Genomic DNA, 19,395 nt, shown 5'->3' with positions numbered 1-19,395 from the left:
TTAATTGAGGATATTTTTGAAGTGATAAATAAGCTAAATGAGCTCAATGATACGGTGATTTACCTACAGAACTATTGCTTTGTACAACTAAAACAATAAATGCACGAGTTTTTTTACTGACTTCGAAAAGGAACAGGGTTTCAATTCGTTGTGTCGCCGGTCCTCTCGAAGAACTGATCACCCTGAGCGACGAAGCCATAAAATGGCTGTCTGGTCTTAGTGTAGAGATTTAATTACTTCCTTTGTGTCATATTTACAGTATGTTTGCCATACGATTAAATAAATAAATAAATATAGTACAGTTACTCTCAGTACCATTTGGTACACCAGTGGAAATGAAAACAAAGACTATAAAATGATGGCGTTCGACACTTTTGTGCAGAGTTCTATTTTGATTAAGATCATCATAATATTAGGCCATACCTCCTGGTCCAGAGCGACCTCATCTTCCTCTTCATCCTCAATGCCCATGTCGGGCACGCGATCCTCCTCCTCGGCGGCGTGCGTGCGCGCCGCCAGCGCTACCAGCGCCAGGAATAAACACCATCTGCAACCAAGGAAATTATCTTTAAGCATAATGGTTAGGTACATACAAGGCTAGAGTTTATGGTTAAGCTTTGCTAGTTATATCTTACAGTACTTTGACCATTAGTGGAGGGGCGTCAGGGGCGGGCGTTAATGTTTGCTTAATTTGTGAAAACATAGCTCTACTACGTACACGTTATGAAGAAAAAAAGCTGAATGGGTTTCGGCTTGCCCAGCTAATATTATGTTTAATGTGTCACCAGTGATGGCCATCGACATTAATCAGATCTAATATAGACTCTAGACGCTAATGTGTGTCATAGTCCATCCACCTTATGATAGGGTGGATGGACTATGACACACTGGAATGGATAGGGTCCCTATCCATTCCAGATAAATAGATAATGTACCTTATGCTATTCAATCAACCTTCAGAAGCAATTTATAACTTTATTTTGAAGGTTAACTTTGGATGCAATAGTAGACATCATCATAAAAATTTAAATCATTAAGTGCCAACACTGCCCACAAAGGTACGAAATCTCAGAAGCGATTATTTTTATTATCTTCTGTTTTTTAATGAGGCCTTTGTCGGACCCTTGCCAAAAGCACCCTACCCCTACACGTATGATGCCATCTGCCCTGCCTTTATGCAGTTCAGGCCCGGTATATTATTCAACCATACCCAAATACAACCATAACCATTCATTACGAACTCATAAAAAGCGGTTACTTAACAAAATAATCAACCGAAATGTCAACGGTAGGGAATTACGCACTCGGCGTCCATACATGAAGAAACGAATTTGTAGGCCAGCAGGTGACAGCTGCCAAATTACCATTGCCGTTGGGAAAATCAGGGGACAACTTTATCTGTATCCCATTAAAGGCGATAATCCTGTTTTTATCAATTACCCAAGAGCATGGGCTAGTGCCTCCGGCAAGATTCATGTGTATCAAGAAGGCCTTTTGCTTATTTGGCGTTCGAAGGGATATGTGCTGTTTTGGAACAGAAAAAGCAATGTGAGGTGTTACTTCGTTGCGCCAATGCTCCAGGGCGCGGCATACAAGTATTTATCGAGTCATAATTACGTCGAAGAAAACTGCAAATTGGTTTATTTATTGATAACAATTTCTTACATAAGCTGGCTTTTTTTGCTAACACTCTCAATAGGTGTTCTAGTAGAAATAATTTCTAAACTGAACATTCTAGTGCTTTCTCCATCAAAAGCATTGACTCGTAAAATAGAAACTTGCGTATTGGCTGTCCGTTGCGCAGGTCTTTAACAGTAATATCGTCTGGTATCTGGCCCGTGACCAAAGATTGAAATAATCTAGTTGGCACACTTCGGTATTATATAGTTTATTTTTAATCGATGAATGGAATGGAGTTTGATAATCGACCTGCGAAATGATTCAGAAGGAATAAGGACACGGTTCAGCAAACAATAATTCTTTTGTTATGATTATGAACTGATCTAAATTCTAAAGCATAGTTACTGGTCAAAAACTATCGTGGAAATGACGTCTTTCCCGTTTTACATTATTAGGCTTTATGGTGAGTTTATTTTATGGTTAAAGACGCATAAGTACTCGTAACCTTAACTCATACTAAATAAGTTTTTGACTCACGTACTTTTCTAGTTCATCATTTGATTCTAAATATTTACTTAAATAATGCAAAGAGTAGATTTTGTGTTCTTTCAGGATGATGAAAGGTATTGACCGCTTGTAATAGAGGCAATTAAGATTGATTGTCACGCAAATCACAATATGAAATGAAATATGTATTATACCTACTTAAGTACTTAGGTATACCTATTCGTGATTCACTGAGTACCTAGTGATTGGTGTCAAATCATACAAAATTCAACCACTTTAGGTGAATTCCCCAACAATATTGACGAGGTGACTAATATGTGGTGTTGTAGAGTAAGAAAATATAAGACAGAGCCATTAGGTCCGTGGATAGAGCTTATTTTCCTCAATAAAGAGATCTATTTGATGGCAACAGCTAAAAATCTGACAGCTACCGGTAAAAATAGAAAACAAAGTAAAGGTTAACTTCACAAGAGACAACATTGCGAGACGGTGTGTCACAAATGTCACAACAATTTTCGCGGCAGACACGATGTTTTTTACACAGTTTCGTCGAAGCAAAGTTTATTAGTAAATGTCAAGTGTTTTAAGAAAACATGTACTTGTAGATAGTCCAAAGATTACTTGATTTATTTTATAGGTACCGCACTTGTTTTACTTTAACAACATACCTATTTTGTTTTTATAACAATCCAATAGAACACACCTAGGAACAAGATATCTGCGCTCAGCACACAAATCAATGCCCTTACCAGGATTTGAAATTTAGAACCGTAGACTGGACCATCGGCTTCATAGCCAGGGTCAATGCTCACTAGGCTAGACAGGTCGTCAAATCTTCTTCCGTATCTTATATATTTGTAGCTAGCTACAAATTAAATAAATAAGATCGGATACCTACTCTTTGTATTTCAAGGCTTCCCCATAATGCTCTTATCTAACTTATTTACCTACTCCTAACGTCGAAGCATTGATCCTAATAGTATAATGAGGCAATGACACAAAAAGTGTTCACAGCATCGCTAACATGATTTAAAATGTAATTAGCAAACAATCGGTTCTGATAGTTTCTTAATCCTTCGGCGACCCAAGGCTTCACAATACCCACGGAGCTGCCTACGATCTTTTGTACAATGTAAAAGCAAAAGTTAAACCGTATTGGTTGTACTTAGTAAAACTACATTGAGTTAGCTTAGGTGACTAGCCATTAGCCATGTATTGTAAATTGCTCAACAACTCCTATATCCTTTGTGGGCTTTGTGGGCAACTGGGCTCACAGAAAAAATATCTCGCGGGTGCTCATTGCCCCTTTCGGTTTTTTTCGTGGTGAGTCAAGTCAAACTGACTGTCGCGGGCTCAGACGACCACTCCGCAAAATTATATGGATACTTTATGAATAAAACCATTCAATTGCAGCTCGCTGCACATCGCAAGATATTATCAACAACGTATTGCACTCATTTTCTTGGCACCTGGCGGGCCACCTTGGTTGCCACCCGAAAAAATGTATCCGCTAAGTTAACAAATCGTAAAGTGCGTATTTAGCCAAAAGCTAAAAGCCGAACGTTTCATCAGTCTGGCGCAAAGTTTCGCAACGATTAATTACTGGCTGACATTGCCCGGGCTCTTGACAATGAAACGGCCGGCGTGACGCGCCGGCGCAGCTTGTCACGAGCCGGTGTTTCTGGCCTAGCCAAGCTTACAATCGTTAGTAGAAAACGCCAAACGAAACGCAGAACAAACTAAACGCCAAATAGTATATGGAAATGAACACGTCATTTTTCGTTGCATCTGTCATGCAGGTACCTACATATTTTACTTTACGACTGGCGTTTGTCGATATAAGATTTGTCATCTTGGCTACGGTCTACGGCACCTGATTACTGTACAAACTTGTGATGGGGTGTTTTGGGGGCGTCTATAAATTACATGAGGTGATTTTGAGGATTTTTGTGAGATTTAGTGAGATTCGGCTTGAACCCCTCCTCCCCTGAAGCCCTCACGTAATTAATGGACGCTCCCTTTCCAATCATAATTCAACATGACAATTATATAGAATGCAATATCGTGCAAAACAAGAAAGGTAGCTCGTGTTGATAATGCATAATGCGGCCTAACTTCCCCATCTATATCCACAAGTTGACTGTTTATTTAGGTACTAAGTTTACGTTTCAAGTCGTCGGCATTGCGAGAATACCTCTTCCACAGCAATGAATGTGTTGCAATGCAACTAGGTTTACAACTTTACACCTGTAACCACTGCTAAGTTACCTATACAATGGCTCAAGAGCACATCGCTTTGAATAACTAGATAGGTTGTAGAGTCGGTCCGCCTTGATGTTACGATTAAAAATTGTTAACCAAAACAAAGGGTGTTTTACAACCCTTCACTAAGTTAGTGTTTGTCACTAAAGGGGCCCACTGATTACCAGTCCACCGAACGATATCGGCCTGTCAGTTGTTCGGGGCTGTCAAATTTTTGTTCTAACTGACAGGCCGATATCGTCCGGTGGCCTGTTACTGTTAGTTAGTCAGTGGTCGGCTTAAATGTTTATGTACCTACTAAATTATTTTTACTACGATATCAACCCCGAAATCGCAAAATCAAAAATATCCGTCCCAAAAATGGCTCGAGATCTCATGTAAGTAAGTACATGCAGTTTCTTTGGGTTGTTTCTATAATTCAAGTTGTTCAGTTTGATCTATGTGTTTACCTCGCCGAGATGAAACGGGCCACTCTGATATAAGGGTTGAAAGTCAACAATGGAAGGTAGGATATTTTTGAACTTTGAACTCCCCATCGGCAAACAAACCTCCCCAAGGTTTTGCTCATGATGGGTCTTGTATTTATATTAATTAGACTGTAACTTGTTTGTCTATCACTACACCTTATAAAACCTCCCGCCGCGTCTGTGTGTATGTATTTTCGCGATAAACTCCAAAACTAGTGAACGGATTTTAATGCGGTTTTCACCTATCAATAGAGTGATTCTTGAGGAAAGTTTAGGAGTATAATTTGGTAAGGTTTTGTGTAACCCGTGCAAAGCCGAGGCGGGTCGCTAGTTCAATAATAAAAAAAGCAAATCACAATACTTACTTAATCCATACAGAGGCATCGTATGTAAATAATAAGAGCATTCGCACGGTGCACGTGCAAACAGGAGCTCGCGTGTGGATGCGACATTATCTCAGATTTCACTTTCGACGGTTGTGTAACCGCAGCTTATGGAGACAGGTTTTGCCGCAGTACTCATGTATGAACAGTAGGTTTTGAAGTAATTGTTGTGCGATATAAGGCTACTACGAGGCAGGTAAGTTCTGTCATTCTGTGTTTTGCGGTAAACCTTACAATTGTTTTGTATATTAAGTACCTACGCTGGGAAGTGGATTGGCCAAACAATAATAAACGTTTTTAGAGGGTCGGCAACGCTCAATGTAACATTGTAACACGCCTAGAGTTGCAGGCGTCAGGCGTCCATAGGCTATAGTGACCGCTGACCATCAGGCGGGTATACCTGTTTGCCACCGACGTGGTATACCTACTTAATAAAATAAAAGTTACACGTAACTCTAGGATACTGTAACACTCTCGCTTATCTCCCAGATATATTAGCGCAAATGTACCTATATAAATTGCCATCATTGAGCGCGGTTACAGTGTTTTGTAAAACACTGTAACTAAACTAAAATGCGTAAACGCATTCGGGCTCGAGATAGTTTAGAAAGCCGTTTTGGCACGGAATTAGCTTGCATCCACTTCTTGGTTAGTCTCGATTAATATTCATAGAGGGCTATACGTAATCATATTTAGATCTTCCTGTAATTTTGTGTATAGGGTGGCCCAAATCAGTTCTAAAACGTCAAACTTCTATAAAATTATGACGTATAAATAACACTTGCACTGCGTGTGCTATCAAAATAGTTGCAGACTTTTCTCGGTCTAACTCTAGCTATTTTTTTATGAAGAAAGTTATAAACGAAATCATTCCCGCACCCAAAACCCCGGGCCGCGATGTGATAAGTAATTAATGTGTGTTGATGATCTACTTATTAATTGAGACAAGTTTTAACACATTACATAACACCGTGACAAACCATCAAGGTCACACCAAACCAAACTGCCCGCAATTACGCCAAAACGCGGCTGAAATTGATTGCGTATCGGTATCTGGCACGCTCGGATCCGGTTGGTATCTGACCACGTGAAGTATGCGCCTAATGGTATTTGACATGCTCCACATGTGATAATGACTGGGTGTGTACCGACCAGTTGGTTAAAAAGAAACCCCACGCTCGGCTAAATGGTTTCGCTGCGCAGTGGCGCCAACGTTGTCCAGCTGCAGCCATAGAATTAACTAGACGCCGAATCTCGGGACTCTTGGGAGACGTTAGTGTGGAGTCTCTTTAAGTGCCGATGCCAAATTGTGTAAATAGTTCTCCCTCCGGAATTGTGCGTTTCATCGTTAATTTCATTCGTACAGTCAGCTGCAGCAAAGAGGTACGCCCCTTCATACACTGTTTGTATGCAAAGTGATAAGCTAATAATATTGTTGACTGTACATCCGCCAGTCCGTCCATTGCCATACAGCAAAAACTCGATAGGTTAAATTTACCTTTAAAAGAGTTTTTTTTTAATAGGTACTTAGCTAAAATTACACATTTGAAGCCTTTCTGGTTGGTGTGTACCCGAAACGACACACCTATGCACGTGGTCAGTGACTGGCGACCACATATGGTTTTGATCTCGCAGGTAAGACATAATGTGTTCACGGAACATGTATCGTCGATATTTGACATATAACTAGTTAGGTACCTATATGATTAGTAGATTATAAGGAGTTGAAAATTAAAAACTTATACATTATAATTATAATGGTCTTGGTAACTTCAATTTGAGCACTGAATACAATCCTGTATGTAATCAAGAAATCATTAAACGACGTAAATTTCCATGTAGACCGATAGTGGGACCGGACTTTTGCCCTATATATAAGTTATGATAATTCTGATGGAAAAGTGATGCTTATATGGCATGGGCATCAAAAAAAAACTAACTTTAATGTTATAAAAACCAATTTTTGTTCAACCGCTGGTCTAATGCCCGTCTTTTGATAATAATTTTTGGTAGGTACAACATGACATTCATTTTAAGAAGTTACTTGGTTATATGCAGGGAGCGAACAATTCATGCCGGCTTCGTCATAATGATGTCTTATATATATATATGTCACCGTAAAATAAGTTTATGGCAAAAATTTCATTTTTGGTACAAGCTTTTATCGCTGACTGTACTTTATTACGACAGACAACTAATACTCATCGAGACAATTCTAAAAGCCCCTAACACAATTAGGTTGCGTTGTTTCATCACAGAATTCCTATGGCCACCTCCTGTCTCCATCATCAGATCAGTTCGACAGTACCATATTATTGTATTGTCATCAGAACTACATACAGCTGCCAATATAATTATTAAGCATTATCACTCAGTTTCGTCTTCCCCGTAGTCAAGAAGTTGGAAAAATATGGTTGTCTGTAAAGTCGGTTTACGGACGATAGTTTTGCGTGATAACGTCGTAAGAAAACATTAGGTACCATTACATTACGCAACGTTACCATGGAGATCTGTGCACAACGTGACACTTTTTCGTGCATGCTACCGGTGTTCATCGATTTATAAGACGTTATCACGTCAAAAGCTACGGATTTAATTAGGTATGACGATGACGGTATGACAATGTCAGATAACAATGTTTTTTGCTTTCCATCTTATGTGTAAGTGTCAATATATGTCTACTTAAACTTTTCGACGCCGTGTCAAACACAAAAGCTGTCACTCGGACGCCACGTCACCGAAGTGTCAAAACTGAAATTGAACTTTATTATGCATATGCACGTAGGTCTATGTTGCTCTGTGGTCTGTGACCGATTAATCCGTCTTTGGCGTTGGACCTGCGGTGCGGATATATCGGTCATTGGCGTCTAAAAGGTTAAACAAAAGAGGTTGATTAGATAGTAGCGATTAATGATTAATCCTATTTTATGTAACGATAAATAAACCTAAAACCTGAAACATGTCGTATGGCACTTGACGTCATTTGTCTGTCATCGTCATGATTTGTACGCTCCCTGGTTATATGACGCTAAACTTGTAACATACAAAATGCATGTTACATGACAAACATGACAGTATACAAATAACTAGAGAGTTGCCTACATTTTTGCACAAGTCATCAAATATTATGTAATTACTACTTTGGTGCGTGCTATCGGAAGCAAAACACCGTAAAACGGGGTGAAAAGACACGATTTTCAACTTCAAGGACGATTTTCGCCAATAATCCAAATGATAAAAGTAATAATTTTGATATCATTTTTTGAGTCTTGGTTAGCTCTTCAATTTTGTATTTGTGAAATAAATTTTTACCTACCCAATTCAGAGAAAATCAAAGAAAACTACCTGTTTTCTCCATATCCTTAAAACGGGGTCGATAGACACAAGAAAGGGGTGAATAGAAATATTAAGTTTTAGCTGTCATAGGCATCGAATTTGGTCATTATTATGTGGATACTCTATTGGCAAATGGTATATATATCTGTTAAACAGCTATTTAACACAAAATTATTTTTTCGTGTCTTTTAACCCCCAAGGCGTGTCTTTACACCCCTTTGTTGTATCTAATCACCCCCTATGGCGTAACTGTTCACCCCATATGCGTGTCCACTGACCCCTTTATCACGTAAATTTGCTTGTTATTGGTTTTTTGCAAAGAAATGCTTTATTATAGAGAAAATTAGTGATATTATTTATTATTTCGGTACTACAGATACTATATTACCAGGTTAGCTAACTTTTACTTAGTTAATGTCATAACATTTACCGCTAGAACAAAGTTCAGACAGGCTTCATTTCTTACCTCGGCGAGACCTTACTTTAGAGTCAAAAAAATCTAACTTTTAGGCAGTTTGATTAAATTCTTTTGGTATCAATGTAGAGAATAAATAGTCTACTTTACACGCATTCCAAAAAATCTAATTTTAGAGATGTACGTTTTTAAATATAACAACTTGAAAGAAAAAGTTCAAAATTTCTCTATTCACCCCGCGATTTCTGTTCACCCCGTTTTACGGTACCGCACAATGGCGTATCATAAATATGTAGTAACTATTAAATAATAATAAGATATTAAGTACCTATAATAATGGAGCGGCATTCGAACTTAACACATTTATGACTCACAAATTGCATTTTGATATAATATTCATTTACATTGAGTACATAGGCACCTATGTATATTTATTACACTTGATTCTAATCCCCTTATTCATACGCGTTACAAACCTCAAATAGCTAATAATCGTTTGTTCTTATCTGTCATTTTGACTTATGTATTTGTAAGAAAGGGATAAAACATAATTGAACTAAATCAGTCCTGTAACGTTTTATGAATAAGAGGTAAGAGTTAGCTCGCGCGTTGATGTCATTGCTACGGCGATAGAGTCTGTCTAAAGGGGCCCAGTGATTAACAGTCCGCCGGACGGTATCGGCCTGTCAGTTAGAACAAAATTTTGACAGTTCCGAACAACTGACAGGCCGATACCGTCCGGCGGACTGTTAATCAGTGGGCCCCTTAAGTTAACCGTGCATTGACATGAACATAACAAAGTGAGGAAGTGTCTTTATGAACTTCATATTTTCATAGAAATTTGACATTAATGATGTCATATATTCTGCCCGATTCGAACTTTAAGATACGTCAATTAATAGATCTAGAAACGATATGGATTAGATGTGTCAGTGTCAAATGTGACGTTTCTTCAAACATAAACGTCACTTTTGACACTGACACATCTAATCCATATCGTTTCTAGATCCATTAAATGAATCTTAAAGTTCGAATCGGGCCGGTCATTGCACATACAATGCAGAGTTAGCTTGGTCCAACACTAAAAACTAACGGAGGAGTAGGTAAGCGATGTTATTATGGGTGTGGGTGTTTACACATTTACAACGTAATCCTTTTCAAATGTCAAAACTTGTCAGATTGTCATTAACTTTGCCACTTTTTATGAAAGTGCCATGTCACGTCCATTTAAAACAAATTGAATTGACCTACTATAGTTACGTTACATAATATAATAACTGTACATTTATAAATAAATATAGCATTCAGCTGTCAAAGGGTCGTTGACCCTAATCTCGACCTTTGTTGGCTAAACAGACTTGTCTATATTAACCCAATAATCGATCATTTTGATTTCTACCTTATTAACAAGACTTATGGTTTAAAATCGAGCAACAAGAAACACAGCTGTCTGTGTCACAGCGGCAGCGTAGCGAATAACAAAACAATTTATTTTCATTGTTTTAAGTAGTAGGTACCTAATGGTATAAGAGCCATTAAGAGCTAATTTAGTTTAAGATTATCGTTTAATTTAGATATAATTTTAATTAATCAGATTTATCTTTGAGTACTTAATGATTTGTTTTTGCTATAGATGAAAGGTTCAATACTATTCTAGTAACTTTAATTTTAAACAGCAACTGATTTTATAGAACCAATTAGTTTAATACATATGTAAGTATTAAAAAGTTTTGGTACTCTCAAAGTGTAAAATAACTTTTCATCGGCAGTTGGTAAAAATCACGCCATAAAATATCTCAGCAATATGGTATTTGGTAACTTAAAAGTACACAAAAAAATTAATGTCAATGTCGTAGGCCGATCGTAAGATCAGGCAGATCGTAATGTTCCTGTGTAATGTTTTGACGATAGTCACATTAAACCAATACATAGGTAGGATAGGTTCGTTAGGTTGCTTCAGATGCCCGAAGGGCAAACTGCCTAGAAATAGGAACCCCGCGTTGCGGGGCTCCGTCGACTCAGGGAACGAGTCAAAGATTTTCACGTTTCACGATATGCCTGATCTTACGATCGGCCGCCGACATCAATACCATTTCGTACCTCGTCGCATTGACAATCAATATTAAAGTAGCTAGGGGCCTCATACTATTGTCACTGTGACAAAGTACGAAATGTTACTGAATATTCCTTGACCGTCCTTACCTATCTAAACAATTGTTAACGTAAATGATGGTCGATTTACTTAGCGACATTTGCATTTGCCTTTTTATCTTTTAGCACAATTTTAAATTTCGACATCATCTAACTGAAGCGAAATATTTTTAGCTTAAACGTGGCAATGTAACGCATTTAGAAGTTGTTAATTTTGTGTCAAAATAATAAAAATATTTTAGTTTGACCTTCCAAGTTCCAATGTCAACTATAGCCAGATGTGAAAGTTGCGTAAAGTTTCAAAAGAGTTGGTAAAGTTTTCGGAAATTTCATAAAAAAATATGAATATTGGAAACCGAATATTACGATCGTAATTAAAAATATGAAGATTTCGATATTTTCTGACGGCTCATCGTATTACTGGCTCAACTAAACACTACACTCTATAGTGTCTACGGCCACTTTATCCGTCAATTATGCATTAAAGGGTTAATTCATTCGCCTGACCTACGTTCTCAGATCAAATCTAATAGCTAATGAGCAGTTGACACCTTGACACTAGTTTCGCAATGATCTAATTTGATTCACAATAGATCTGTACCTCGGATCCGCACGAGCTGGATCGACGTTGGGCAATGAACCTTGGGGAACTGAACGGGTTTGCTTTCATTCATTAGAATAAAAGTAATCAGTGAGCAATACAATGAATGGGCAGATATATCTGATAGTATTCTAAATCAAGGGCAGAGCTAAGCTATGAGGCTTAAATAAAGATATAGGGGCACAACAATGACTCTTTTATTTACGGAGAGGTAAATTTAATTTAGTTAAGCTTAAATCCTGGCTCTAACTGTGTTGCAAAAACCTGACAGCTGTTTGGTATTTCATCCGGAAATTCTCTCAACTTTTATATTAACATATATTAGCTAGAAGATAAATTAAGTATTTTCATATGTTCATTATGTTTAAATTTTTGCCAAATCTTTAAATATTGCAAGCAGTCTTCCATAAGTAGCTCTTCACTATTGGCGTGTTTAATAAGTAGCGGTATCATTGATGATGATAACACAATAGTGATTATAATTGTTCACTCTACCCCTTTATTTATACCTAAAACTTAGTAAACTTATGTTTTTTGTCTTTTTCTACCAATTACAAATGATAGGGGCGAACTATTAATAACGGTTTGAGATGTAACAGACTGATGAATGACGGGATTAATAATTATACTAAGCTTAGGTATTTAGGATATATAGGATATATAGGTATTCTGCTTATTGAACCACCCGGATCAATAAATACTGCAGGAAAAACGTTAGAGAATCGGAAATAATAATATGTTTCGGATATCTTTGTTAGATAACAACAATTAACAATGGATATCGATTTTCCAACATTGTTTTATCCGCCAGCATTGAGCAGTTCCGACTTCCGACAGGGAAACGATCGAATTGTCCTTCAGAGAAGGATATTCTTGGTATTTAGAAATTAGTTTCAGTCTCAAAACAATTAACTAAATGTACCTACGTTCGTGTCTACCTAGACAAAACAGTTTTAACGTGAATTATTTGAGATGCCGATGACGATATGACTTGGACATATTTTTCACAGAATGGTGAGATTAACTATTCGAACTTTACAACTTTAATTTTGACTTAAATTCTAATGAGATGAATTAGTGAAGTTCAAGTTCGAGTAGGCTTCAGTTTCAGTTATCACGCCTACCCGAAAATAAAACGATTGCAGTACTGCATAATGTCATATGCACTTCGATATTCGATAACAATCGCAATTATCTCACAATTTGGCAAAAACGCCAGTTTTCCAACCTACATAACTGCATTATGCTTTTGAGCGACATCCGAGTAAATTTGGCGGTTTAATCGCATGCGCAGCGCTCACGGCATAACGATTACACATAATGCTTCATCAGTCGTAACGCATGAGCATAACCGGTGTTCCGAGCATGTTCCGAGTGACATGACATTACCGGTATTGCCCGAAATTAAGTAAGCTCTTACGAACGGAGGAAATAAGTGCAGTAATTGTATCACGTCAATTAAATGGTCTTGATTTTATAATTTCAGCAGGATTTTCGAATCAGCCTTTGTTTAATTAAATTCACGTTATTGTGTAATATGTACTTAGACTCAGATTCTGTGTAAAAAATCACAAATATCACAATTTATAAAATAGACTGGTGGCGGCGCGATTCGGGAAATGAATTAGTGATCCGCTAGATATGAAATAGTAAATATATGTGACGTTCCACGGCAAAAGGTACGATTGCCCCGGCTGGATATTGAGCGGCGTTAATAATAGCGTAAGCGCCAGCCGCCATAAGGTACCTTTTGCCGTTGAACGTCGCATATCTTTACTATTTCATATCTACTGAATCTCTAAATCATTTCCCGAATCGTCCCACTAGACACGAAGGTCTATGAATCCGGGTGTGTTACAGTACAGTAGGTATAGACAAAATATGTATGTAGGTAACAATCGTACTCTAATCTACAGGGCCTTAATACTCTGTTACATGACCTGTCTATTATAGCGTATAATATGTATAAAAAAATACCTCTTAGTATAGCGCTTTGTAACTCGATTCTGACTTTAATTTTTAACCAGTTTTTTAGTTCAATGTCCTCACCAAACACACGACATTTTTTGAAAAATAAAATAAGCACTAAGTTATTGAACCTTTGAATAAAAGGACAAGATTGAAGATTGCAAACACCGATACAAATACCGTGATAAAGTGCATTTCATTGTACTTAGTTTGGAGACCACCCACATTCTGGGGGCCGGTCCTTATTTCACATTTTGTTACAGTTCTGATCTCGTTTTGATACTACTTTGAACATAGCTAGAGTTAGACTAAGAAAAGTCTGCAGCGATTTTCATAGCCCACGCAGTGACAGTGTTATTTTAAACGTCAAACTTCTATGAAATAATGACGTATAAATAAATTTTGCACACTCTCATCTCGATCACGCTGATTAGATTAGAAAGTTGTGTGTCAGACGAACTATCTCTAATACGATCGAGGTCGTATCAAAACAAGAAATAACCCATGTCAAATTATAAACCAGAATCGGCCCCCGGTTGGAAGGAAAAATAACAGAAGGAATAATATTCTGCATATTTCGTTTCAATTCTTTTGACCAGTCATCCAGAAAAAGGCGGTGTCGGATGATTTGTATGTACATATGATATTTATATTATGGTACTTATATACACTTCTGTAGGGTGGTTATGTATACAGATGGTTACAAGTCCTTTTTTATCGATAGAGAAAATTGTAATGCGTTATTTTTATTCAAGATGAGATATTATTTCTGATTTCAAAGGTACGTCTTTACCATGGGTACAGTGATACTGTGACACCAAAGCTTTGAGCTGTTTCGACTAGCAGCTACTCCTATAGTAAACGCATTGAAACAAACTGACGACCGGGGTCATATCATATGATATCACTATCTCTCTCACCCTACCTACAAACACGCGAGTGTGAATGAGAAGTTTTACACCCCATCAGTTTGGTTTGCATCTACTATAGTAGAGTTAGTCAAAAATATGGGTGCATAAAACTTACTCAAAAATATGTCCCATAGTTCTTAATTCGCTGACATAGGTGCCTTTGGGGCATATTTTTGAGTATGATGAGTGCACCCATATTTTTACACTTGACTGTACTTAATATGTTTGTAAGCTTGTAACAACTCCTTAAACAATACAGCAACACGTGCGACCCGCCATTAGCTATGCTAACTCGCCTAATTACACGACACATGCCACTTACGGCTATAACAATAAAGGATAATTTCGTGTGTGCACTTGTGCAATACGTCTGGGGCTTTGGCTTTCCTCATTGAGTATGTGAAATAATACCTTTGGTATGTTAATAATTCGCTACCTACTTTAACCGTTTGGGAAGTCACATTCGTAGTATACATCGTGGTTTAATCCAACCTCCAATTTTATTCTTGATTATAAGTAGGTAATATTTAATTACAGTCAACTGTAAAAATATGGGTGCACAAATCATCTCAAAAATATGTTCCATAGCTCTTATGTCAGCGAATTAAGAACTATGGGACATATTTTTGAATAAGTTGGCTACACCCATATTTTTACAGTTGACTGTATTGCTTATCAGTATCAGATAAAATTTGCTGAATGTGGATGCAATTTTATGGTAATCATGAATTTTATGTAATGTGATTGGTACCTACAACATATTTTACACTTGTATCATACTGAGTGAGGATCCTATTGGCTCTTCACTTAATTTGTACAGATTGTGAAAGTTTGTGATCAGTTTTTTCTGTCGGGTCGTGTTTTGGAAAAATTACCTACGCAGAAAGTGGCTTAAAGTACTTAAGCGCCAGTAGGGTCTATTGGACTTAAAACCATTGTGAGTTCGCTGTGATAATGTCTCAACGAAGTCAGAATTTTTAATTTTTAAATTTTTCAGCGTATTACGAGGCTACAGTTCACAGAGCCACTAGTAATTATCACAATGCCCGATTCGAACTTTAAGATAACTCAATTGATAGAACTAGAAACGATATGGATTAGATGTGTCAGTGTCAAAAGTAAAGTGACGTTTTTGTTTGAAGAAACGTCACATTTCTCACTGACATATCTAATCCAGAAAGAGTCAGTCAGTTTTTTTTTTGAGGAGTAGCGCGTTGAGTGAGTGGTTCGTTTTTAGGTTATATTTCCTTAAATAAAACAACTTTCCTTGTTTACTAATCAGGTGGTGGTATATTTAAATATAATACTGTAGGTTAATCCTATAGGCGTTTAGATGGATGGTAACGAGAAGGAGAAGCCTCCAGACGAGGCTGATAATGACATGAACTGGGAGATAGTCTCACGTAAACGTAACTTGGATTTGTCACCGACCAAGCTGGAGCCTTCTCCTAAAAAAATTGTAATCGACCCGTCAGAGGTCGCCAATCAATCGGGTAATACAATTAATACAGTGGAGTCGAACAACAGTATTGTGGTTGAGTTAAACAAAAATGATCCAGCCGAGACAAGTCAAATTAATACAGTTGATTTAAACAAAAATAATTCAGATGAGTTCAACCCACATTTATACAAACACCCCAGTCTAGACAGCAAACACCGAGAGTACAATGCCGAAGATGATGGACCATTTATAGTTCATGTCTCTAGAGAGTCTGCACCATCTTCCAATGCCTCTCTAAAACCCATCAATGTAGGCCTTTTGCTTACTCAAGCAAATGTTCATAATATCCAGAAAGAAGGTGGTATTAAATCAGTAGGTCGCAACAGAGTAGCAGTAACTTTCTCCACAGCAGCTGATGCAAATAGTTTCCTAAAACACCCGCTACTAGACAAACATAAGTTTATAGCTGATATTCCTTCATACCATGTGTCGCGTATGGGAGTTGTGCGAGGAGTTCCTTCGGATTGGTCGATGGAGGAGTTAGTCAACGGCACAAACCTCAAAGAAGGTAAAGGAAAAATCCTTAAGGCTCGACGACTGCAACGAAGGGTGACAAAAGATGATGGCTCCTCATCCTGGGTACCAACCCAGTCAGTGGTGGTTACTTTTGAAGGGCAATCTTTACCATCAAAAATCTTCGCATACTACACCTCACTAGTTGTAGAAGTGTATCAACTGCCAATTATTCAATGTAGGAAGTGCCTTAGGTTCGGACATATTCAAACACAGTGCCGGTCTGATGCCAGATGCTATAAGTGTGCACAAAAACACCCCGGTGATGGATGCAATGTAGCTCCAGAACATGTGACATGTATATTTTGTTCCGGCAGACACTTTGCTACAGAAAAAGTATGCAATGAATATGGTCGACAAAAGGCCATTAAACTTGCCATGTCTGAACAGAATATCTCATACGCAGAAGCAGCAGCACAGTTCTCAGCGGTTCGCAGGCCATATTCAGATGTAGCAAGAGTCATGTTTGAGCCGGTTACAGACTCTTCACGATCTTCCCAGTCCCCATGCCACCCTGATACTTTCATGCCAACCCCTCCGCCCACCACTTCATATCGTAAGACCGTATATCGAGCGCCCCGGACGAGGGTCTCCCTCTCCCCCGGTTATGATAGAGTAGCTCACAACAATATTGTCCGAACTCCCCCACCTCAACTGCCCAATGGCCAAGCTCTGAAAGATTCTTCTGCTTACAATAGAATCACTCCTAATGAAGACCTAATGGAGCTCTGTCTAAAATTCTTGACAAACATAATCGCTAAGTGGAGCGATTGCCTACCAGACGACGTTGCACCCTTAATGATCACACTCGCGGAAAGACTTACATTCCATAACGGCCCCCCCGGTCACATTTCTTCAGTGGAATAGTCGAAGCATTATACCAAAGAAACCTGACCTTATTCAGCTCATCAACAATCATGCTGTGACTGTTGCGGCCATTTCGGAGACATGGTTACGCCCAGGCTCCTTTTTCAGAGTGCCGGGCTTCTCATGTCTCCGGGAAGACCGCAATGATGGACGCGCCGGATGTGCGTTGTTCATCAAACGCGGTTACCCTTTCGCCCAAATTTCTATTCCCCCTCATTCGGATGGGATTAATGCCGTAGCTGCCAAGGTTATGGGCATTAATTTCATCTCTATATACATTCCCCATCCTGAAGTAGTTGATATATATGAATTAAAATCTATTCTCAAATCGGTTCCACCTCCTCTTATGATTTTAGGGGACTTCAATTGTCACAATATGTCATGGGGGTCATACCATTCGGATGCATTTTCATCAGCCCTGTTGGATTTATTCGATGAAATCAATGTGGGAGTTATTAATGACGGTACTCCCACGCATCGGGTATACCCAGGACAGAACCCCCAGTCAGTCCTCGATCTATCTGTGTGTTCTCCTAGTTTGTCTTCTTTATTATCCTGGAGGGTATTACGCCAGTCGTTCGGCAGTGACCATTTCCCAATTATTATCACGAAGCCTTCTTCTATTCTTCCAATTCCGTCCCCTGAACCTCTTTTAAAACACAAAATTCAATCAGCAGACTGGCCCAATTACGCATTATTTGTAGAGGAAAGTATGAAAGAGTGGGACACGAGCGAAATGGGTCAAGATGAAAAATATTTAAAATTTAAAAATGTGTTAATAGAGTCCGCCGATAAATTTATACCAAAAAAGAAACCTGCTAGACTTAAAATCCCTTCACCCCCGTGGTGGAACGCAGACTGTACGGCAGCCGTTAAGGAAAGGGATGCCGCTGAAAAAACTTTTAACAATTCCGGAAATTTAGATGATTACATTTCTTTTAAAAAAATCTCGGCACGTACAAAGCGCTTCCTAGCAAAGGCTAAAAAGGGGGGATGGAAGGGATTCTGTGAGAGCTTATCTCCTAGAACCCCTCCATCACTTGTATGGCGGAACATAAAGAGGTTCAGGGGTTCATTTCATCCAGAGTCTATGCCCACCACAGATGCTCCTTGGCTGGCCGACTTTGCAGATAGACTTGCCCCGTCAACTGTCCCTGAAGCATCCTGCTTGTTACTTCCCCCGCTGTCAGGCACCTTGAGCTCACTGGACATGCCTTTCTCATATTCAGAACTCAGTCTAGTGCTTAGTGGATTGAGAAATACTACACCTGGAGAGGATGGCATACCATACTGTTTCCTGTCTAAGCTCAATTCATCTTCACAGGAGTATCTGCTCGGTATTCTAAACCATGCCTTTGACACGGGAGAGATCCCAGTTGACTGGAAGACCCAAGTTATTATCCCAATCCTAAAACCGTCTAAAAACCCAGACGAAGCTAGCTCATATCGCCCGATTGCTCTTTCCGCGACAATGGGAAAGATATTAGAGCATCTGGTTAAAAATAGATTGGAATGGTTTGTGGAAAACAAGGGTATTCTAGCTGACACGCAGTTTGGCTTCCGAAAGGGTCGTAGTACAATGGACAGCTTAAATATCTTAGCAACTGATATCCGACTAACCCTTTCAAAAAACGAATATCTGCTGGGATGTTTTCTAGATATCTCTGCGGCCTACGACAATGTCCTTCTTCCGGTGCTCAGGGCAAAAATGCTACATCTGAGCATTCCCGCGAAGATTGTACATATTGTCACCAAATTGTTCATGGGTAGGTCAATTAAAATTAGGAATGGTAATTCCTATTACCCACCTCGAACTTTGTGGCGTGGTCTCCCGCAAGGATCGGTACTCAGCCCCCTGCTTTACAGTATCTACACCTACGACTTGGAGCAATC

The 19,395-nt window shown here is 38.7% G+C and overlaps 1 protein-coding gene across 2 annotated transcripts in view; it reads right to left on the bottom strand.

The window, feature by feature from the left end:
• The window catches only part of LOC134790454 (putative uncharacterized protein DDB_G0271606), a 38,197-nt gene that overhangs the window by 11,682 nt on the left and 7,120 nt on the right, over positions 1 to 19,395 (bottom strand). For both annotated transcript variants that reach the window (XM_063761260.1, XM_063761261.1), the window contains exon 2: positions 424 to 547. In XM_063761260.1, coding sequence (XP_063617330.1) covers positions 424 to 547 — 124 coding nt within the window. The remainder of the gene's footprint in view (positions 1 to 423; positions 548 to 19,395) is intronic.

This window comes from Cydia splendana, chromosome 5 (assembly GCF_910591565.1).
Source record: "Cydia splendana chromosome 5, ilCydSple1.2, whole genome shotgun sequence".
Classification (NCBI taxonomy): Eukaryota; Metazoa; Arthropoda; class Insecta; order Lepidoptera; family Tortricidae; genus Cydia; species Cydia splendana.
The sequence above is the reverse complement of the archived record's forward strand: the minus strand, read 5'-3'. Positions and strand labels throughout refer to the sequence as shown.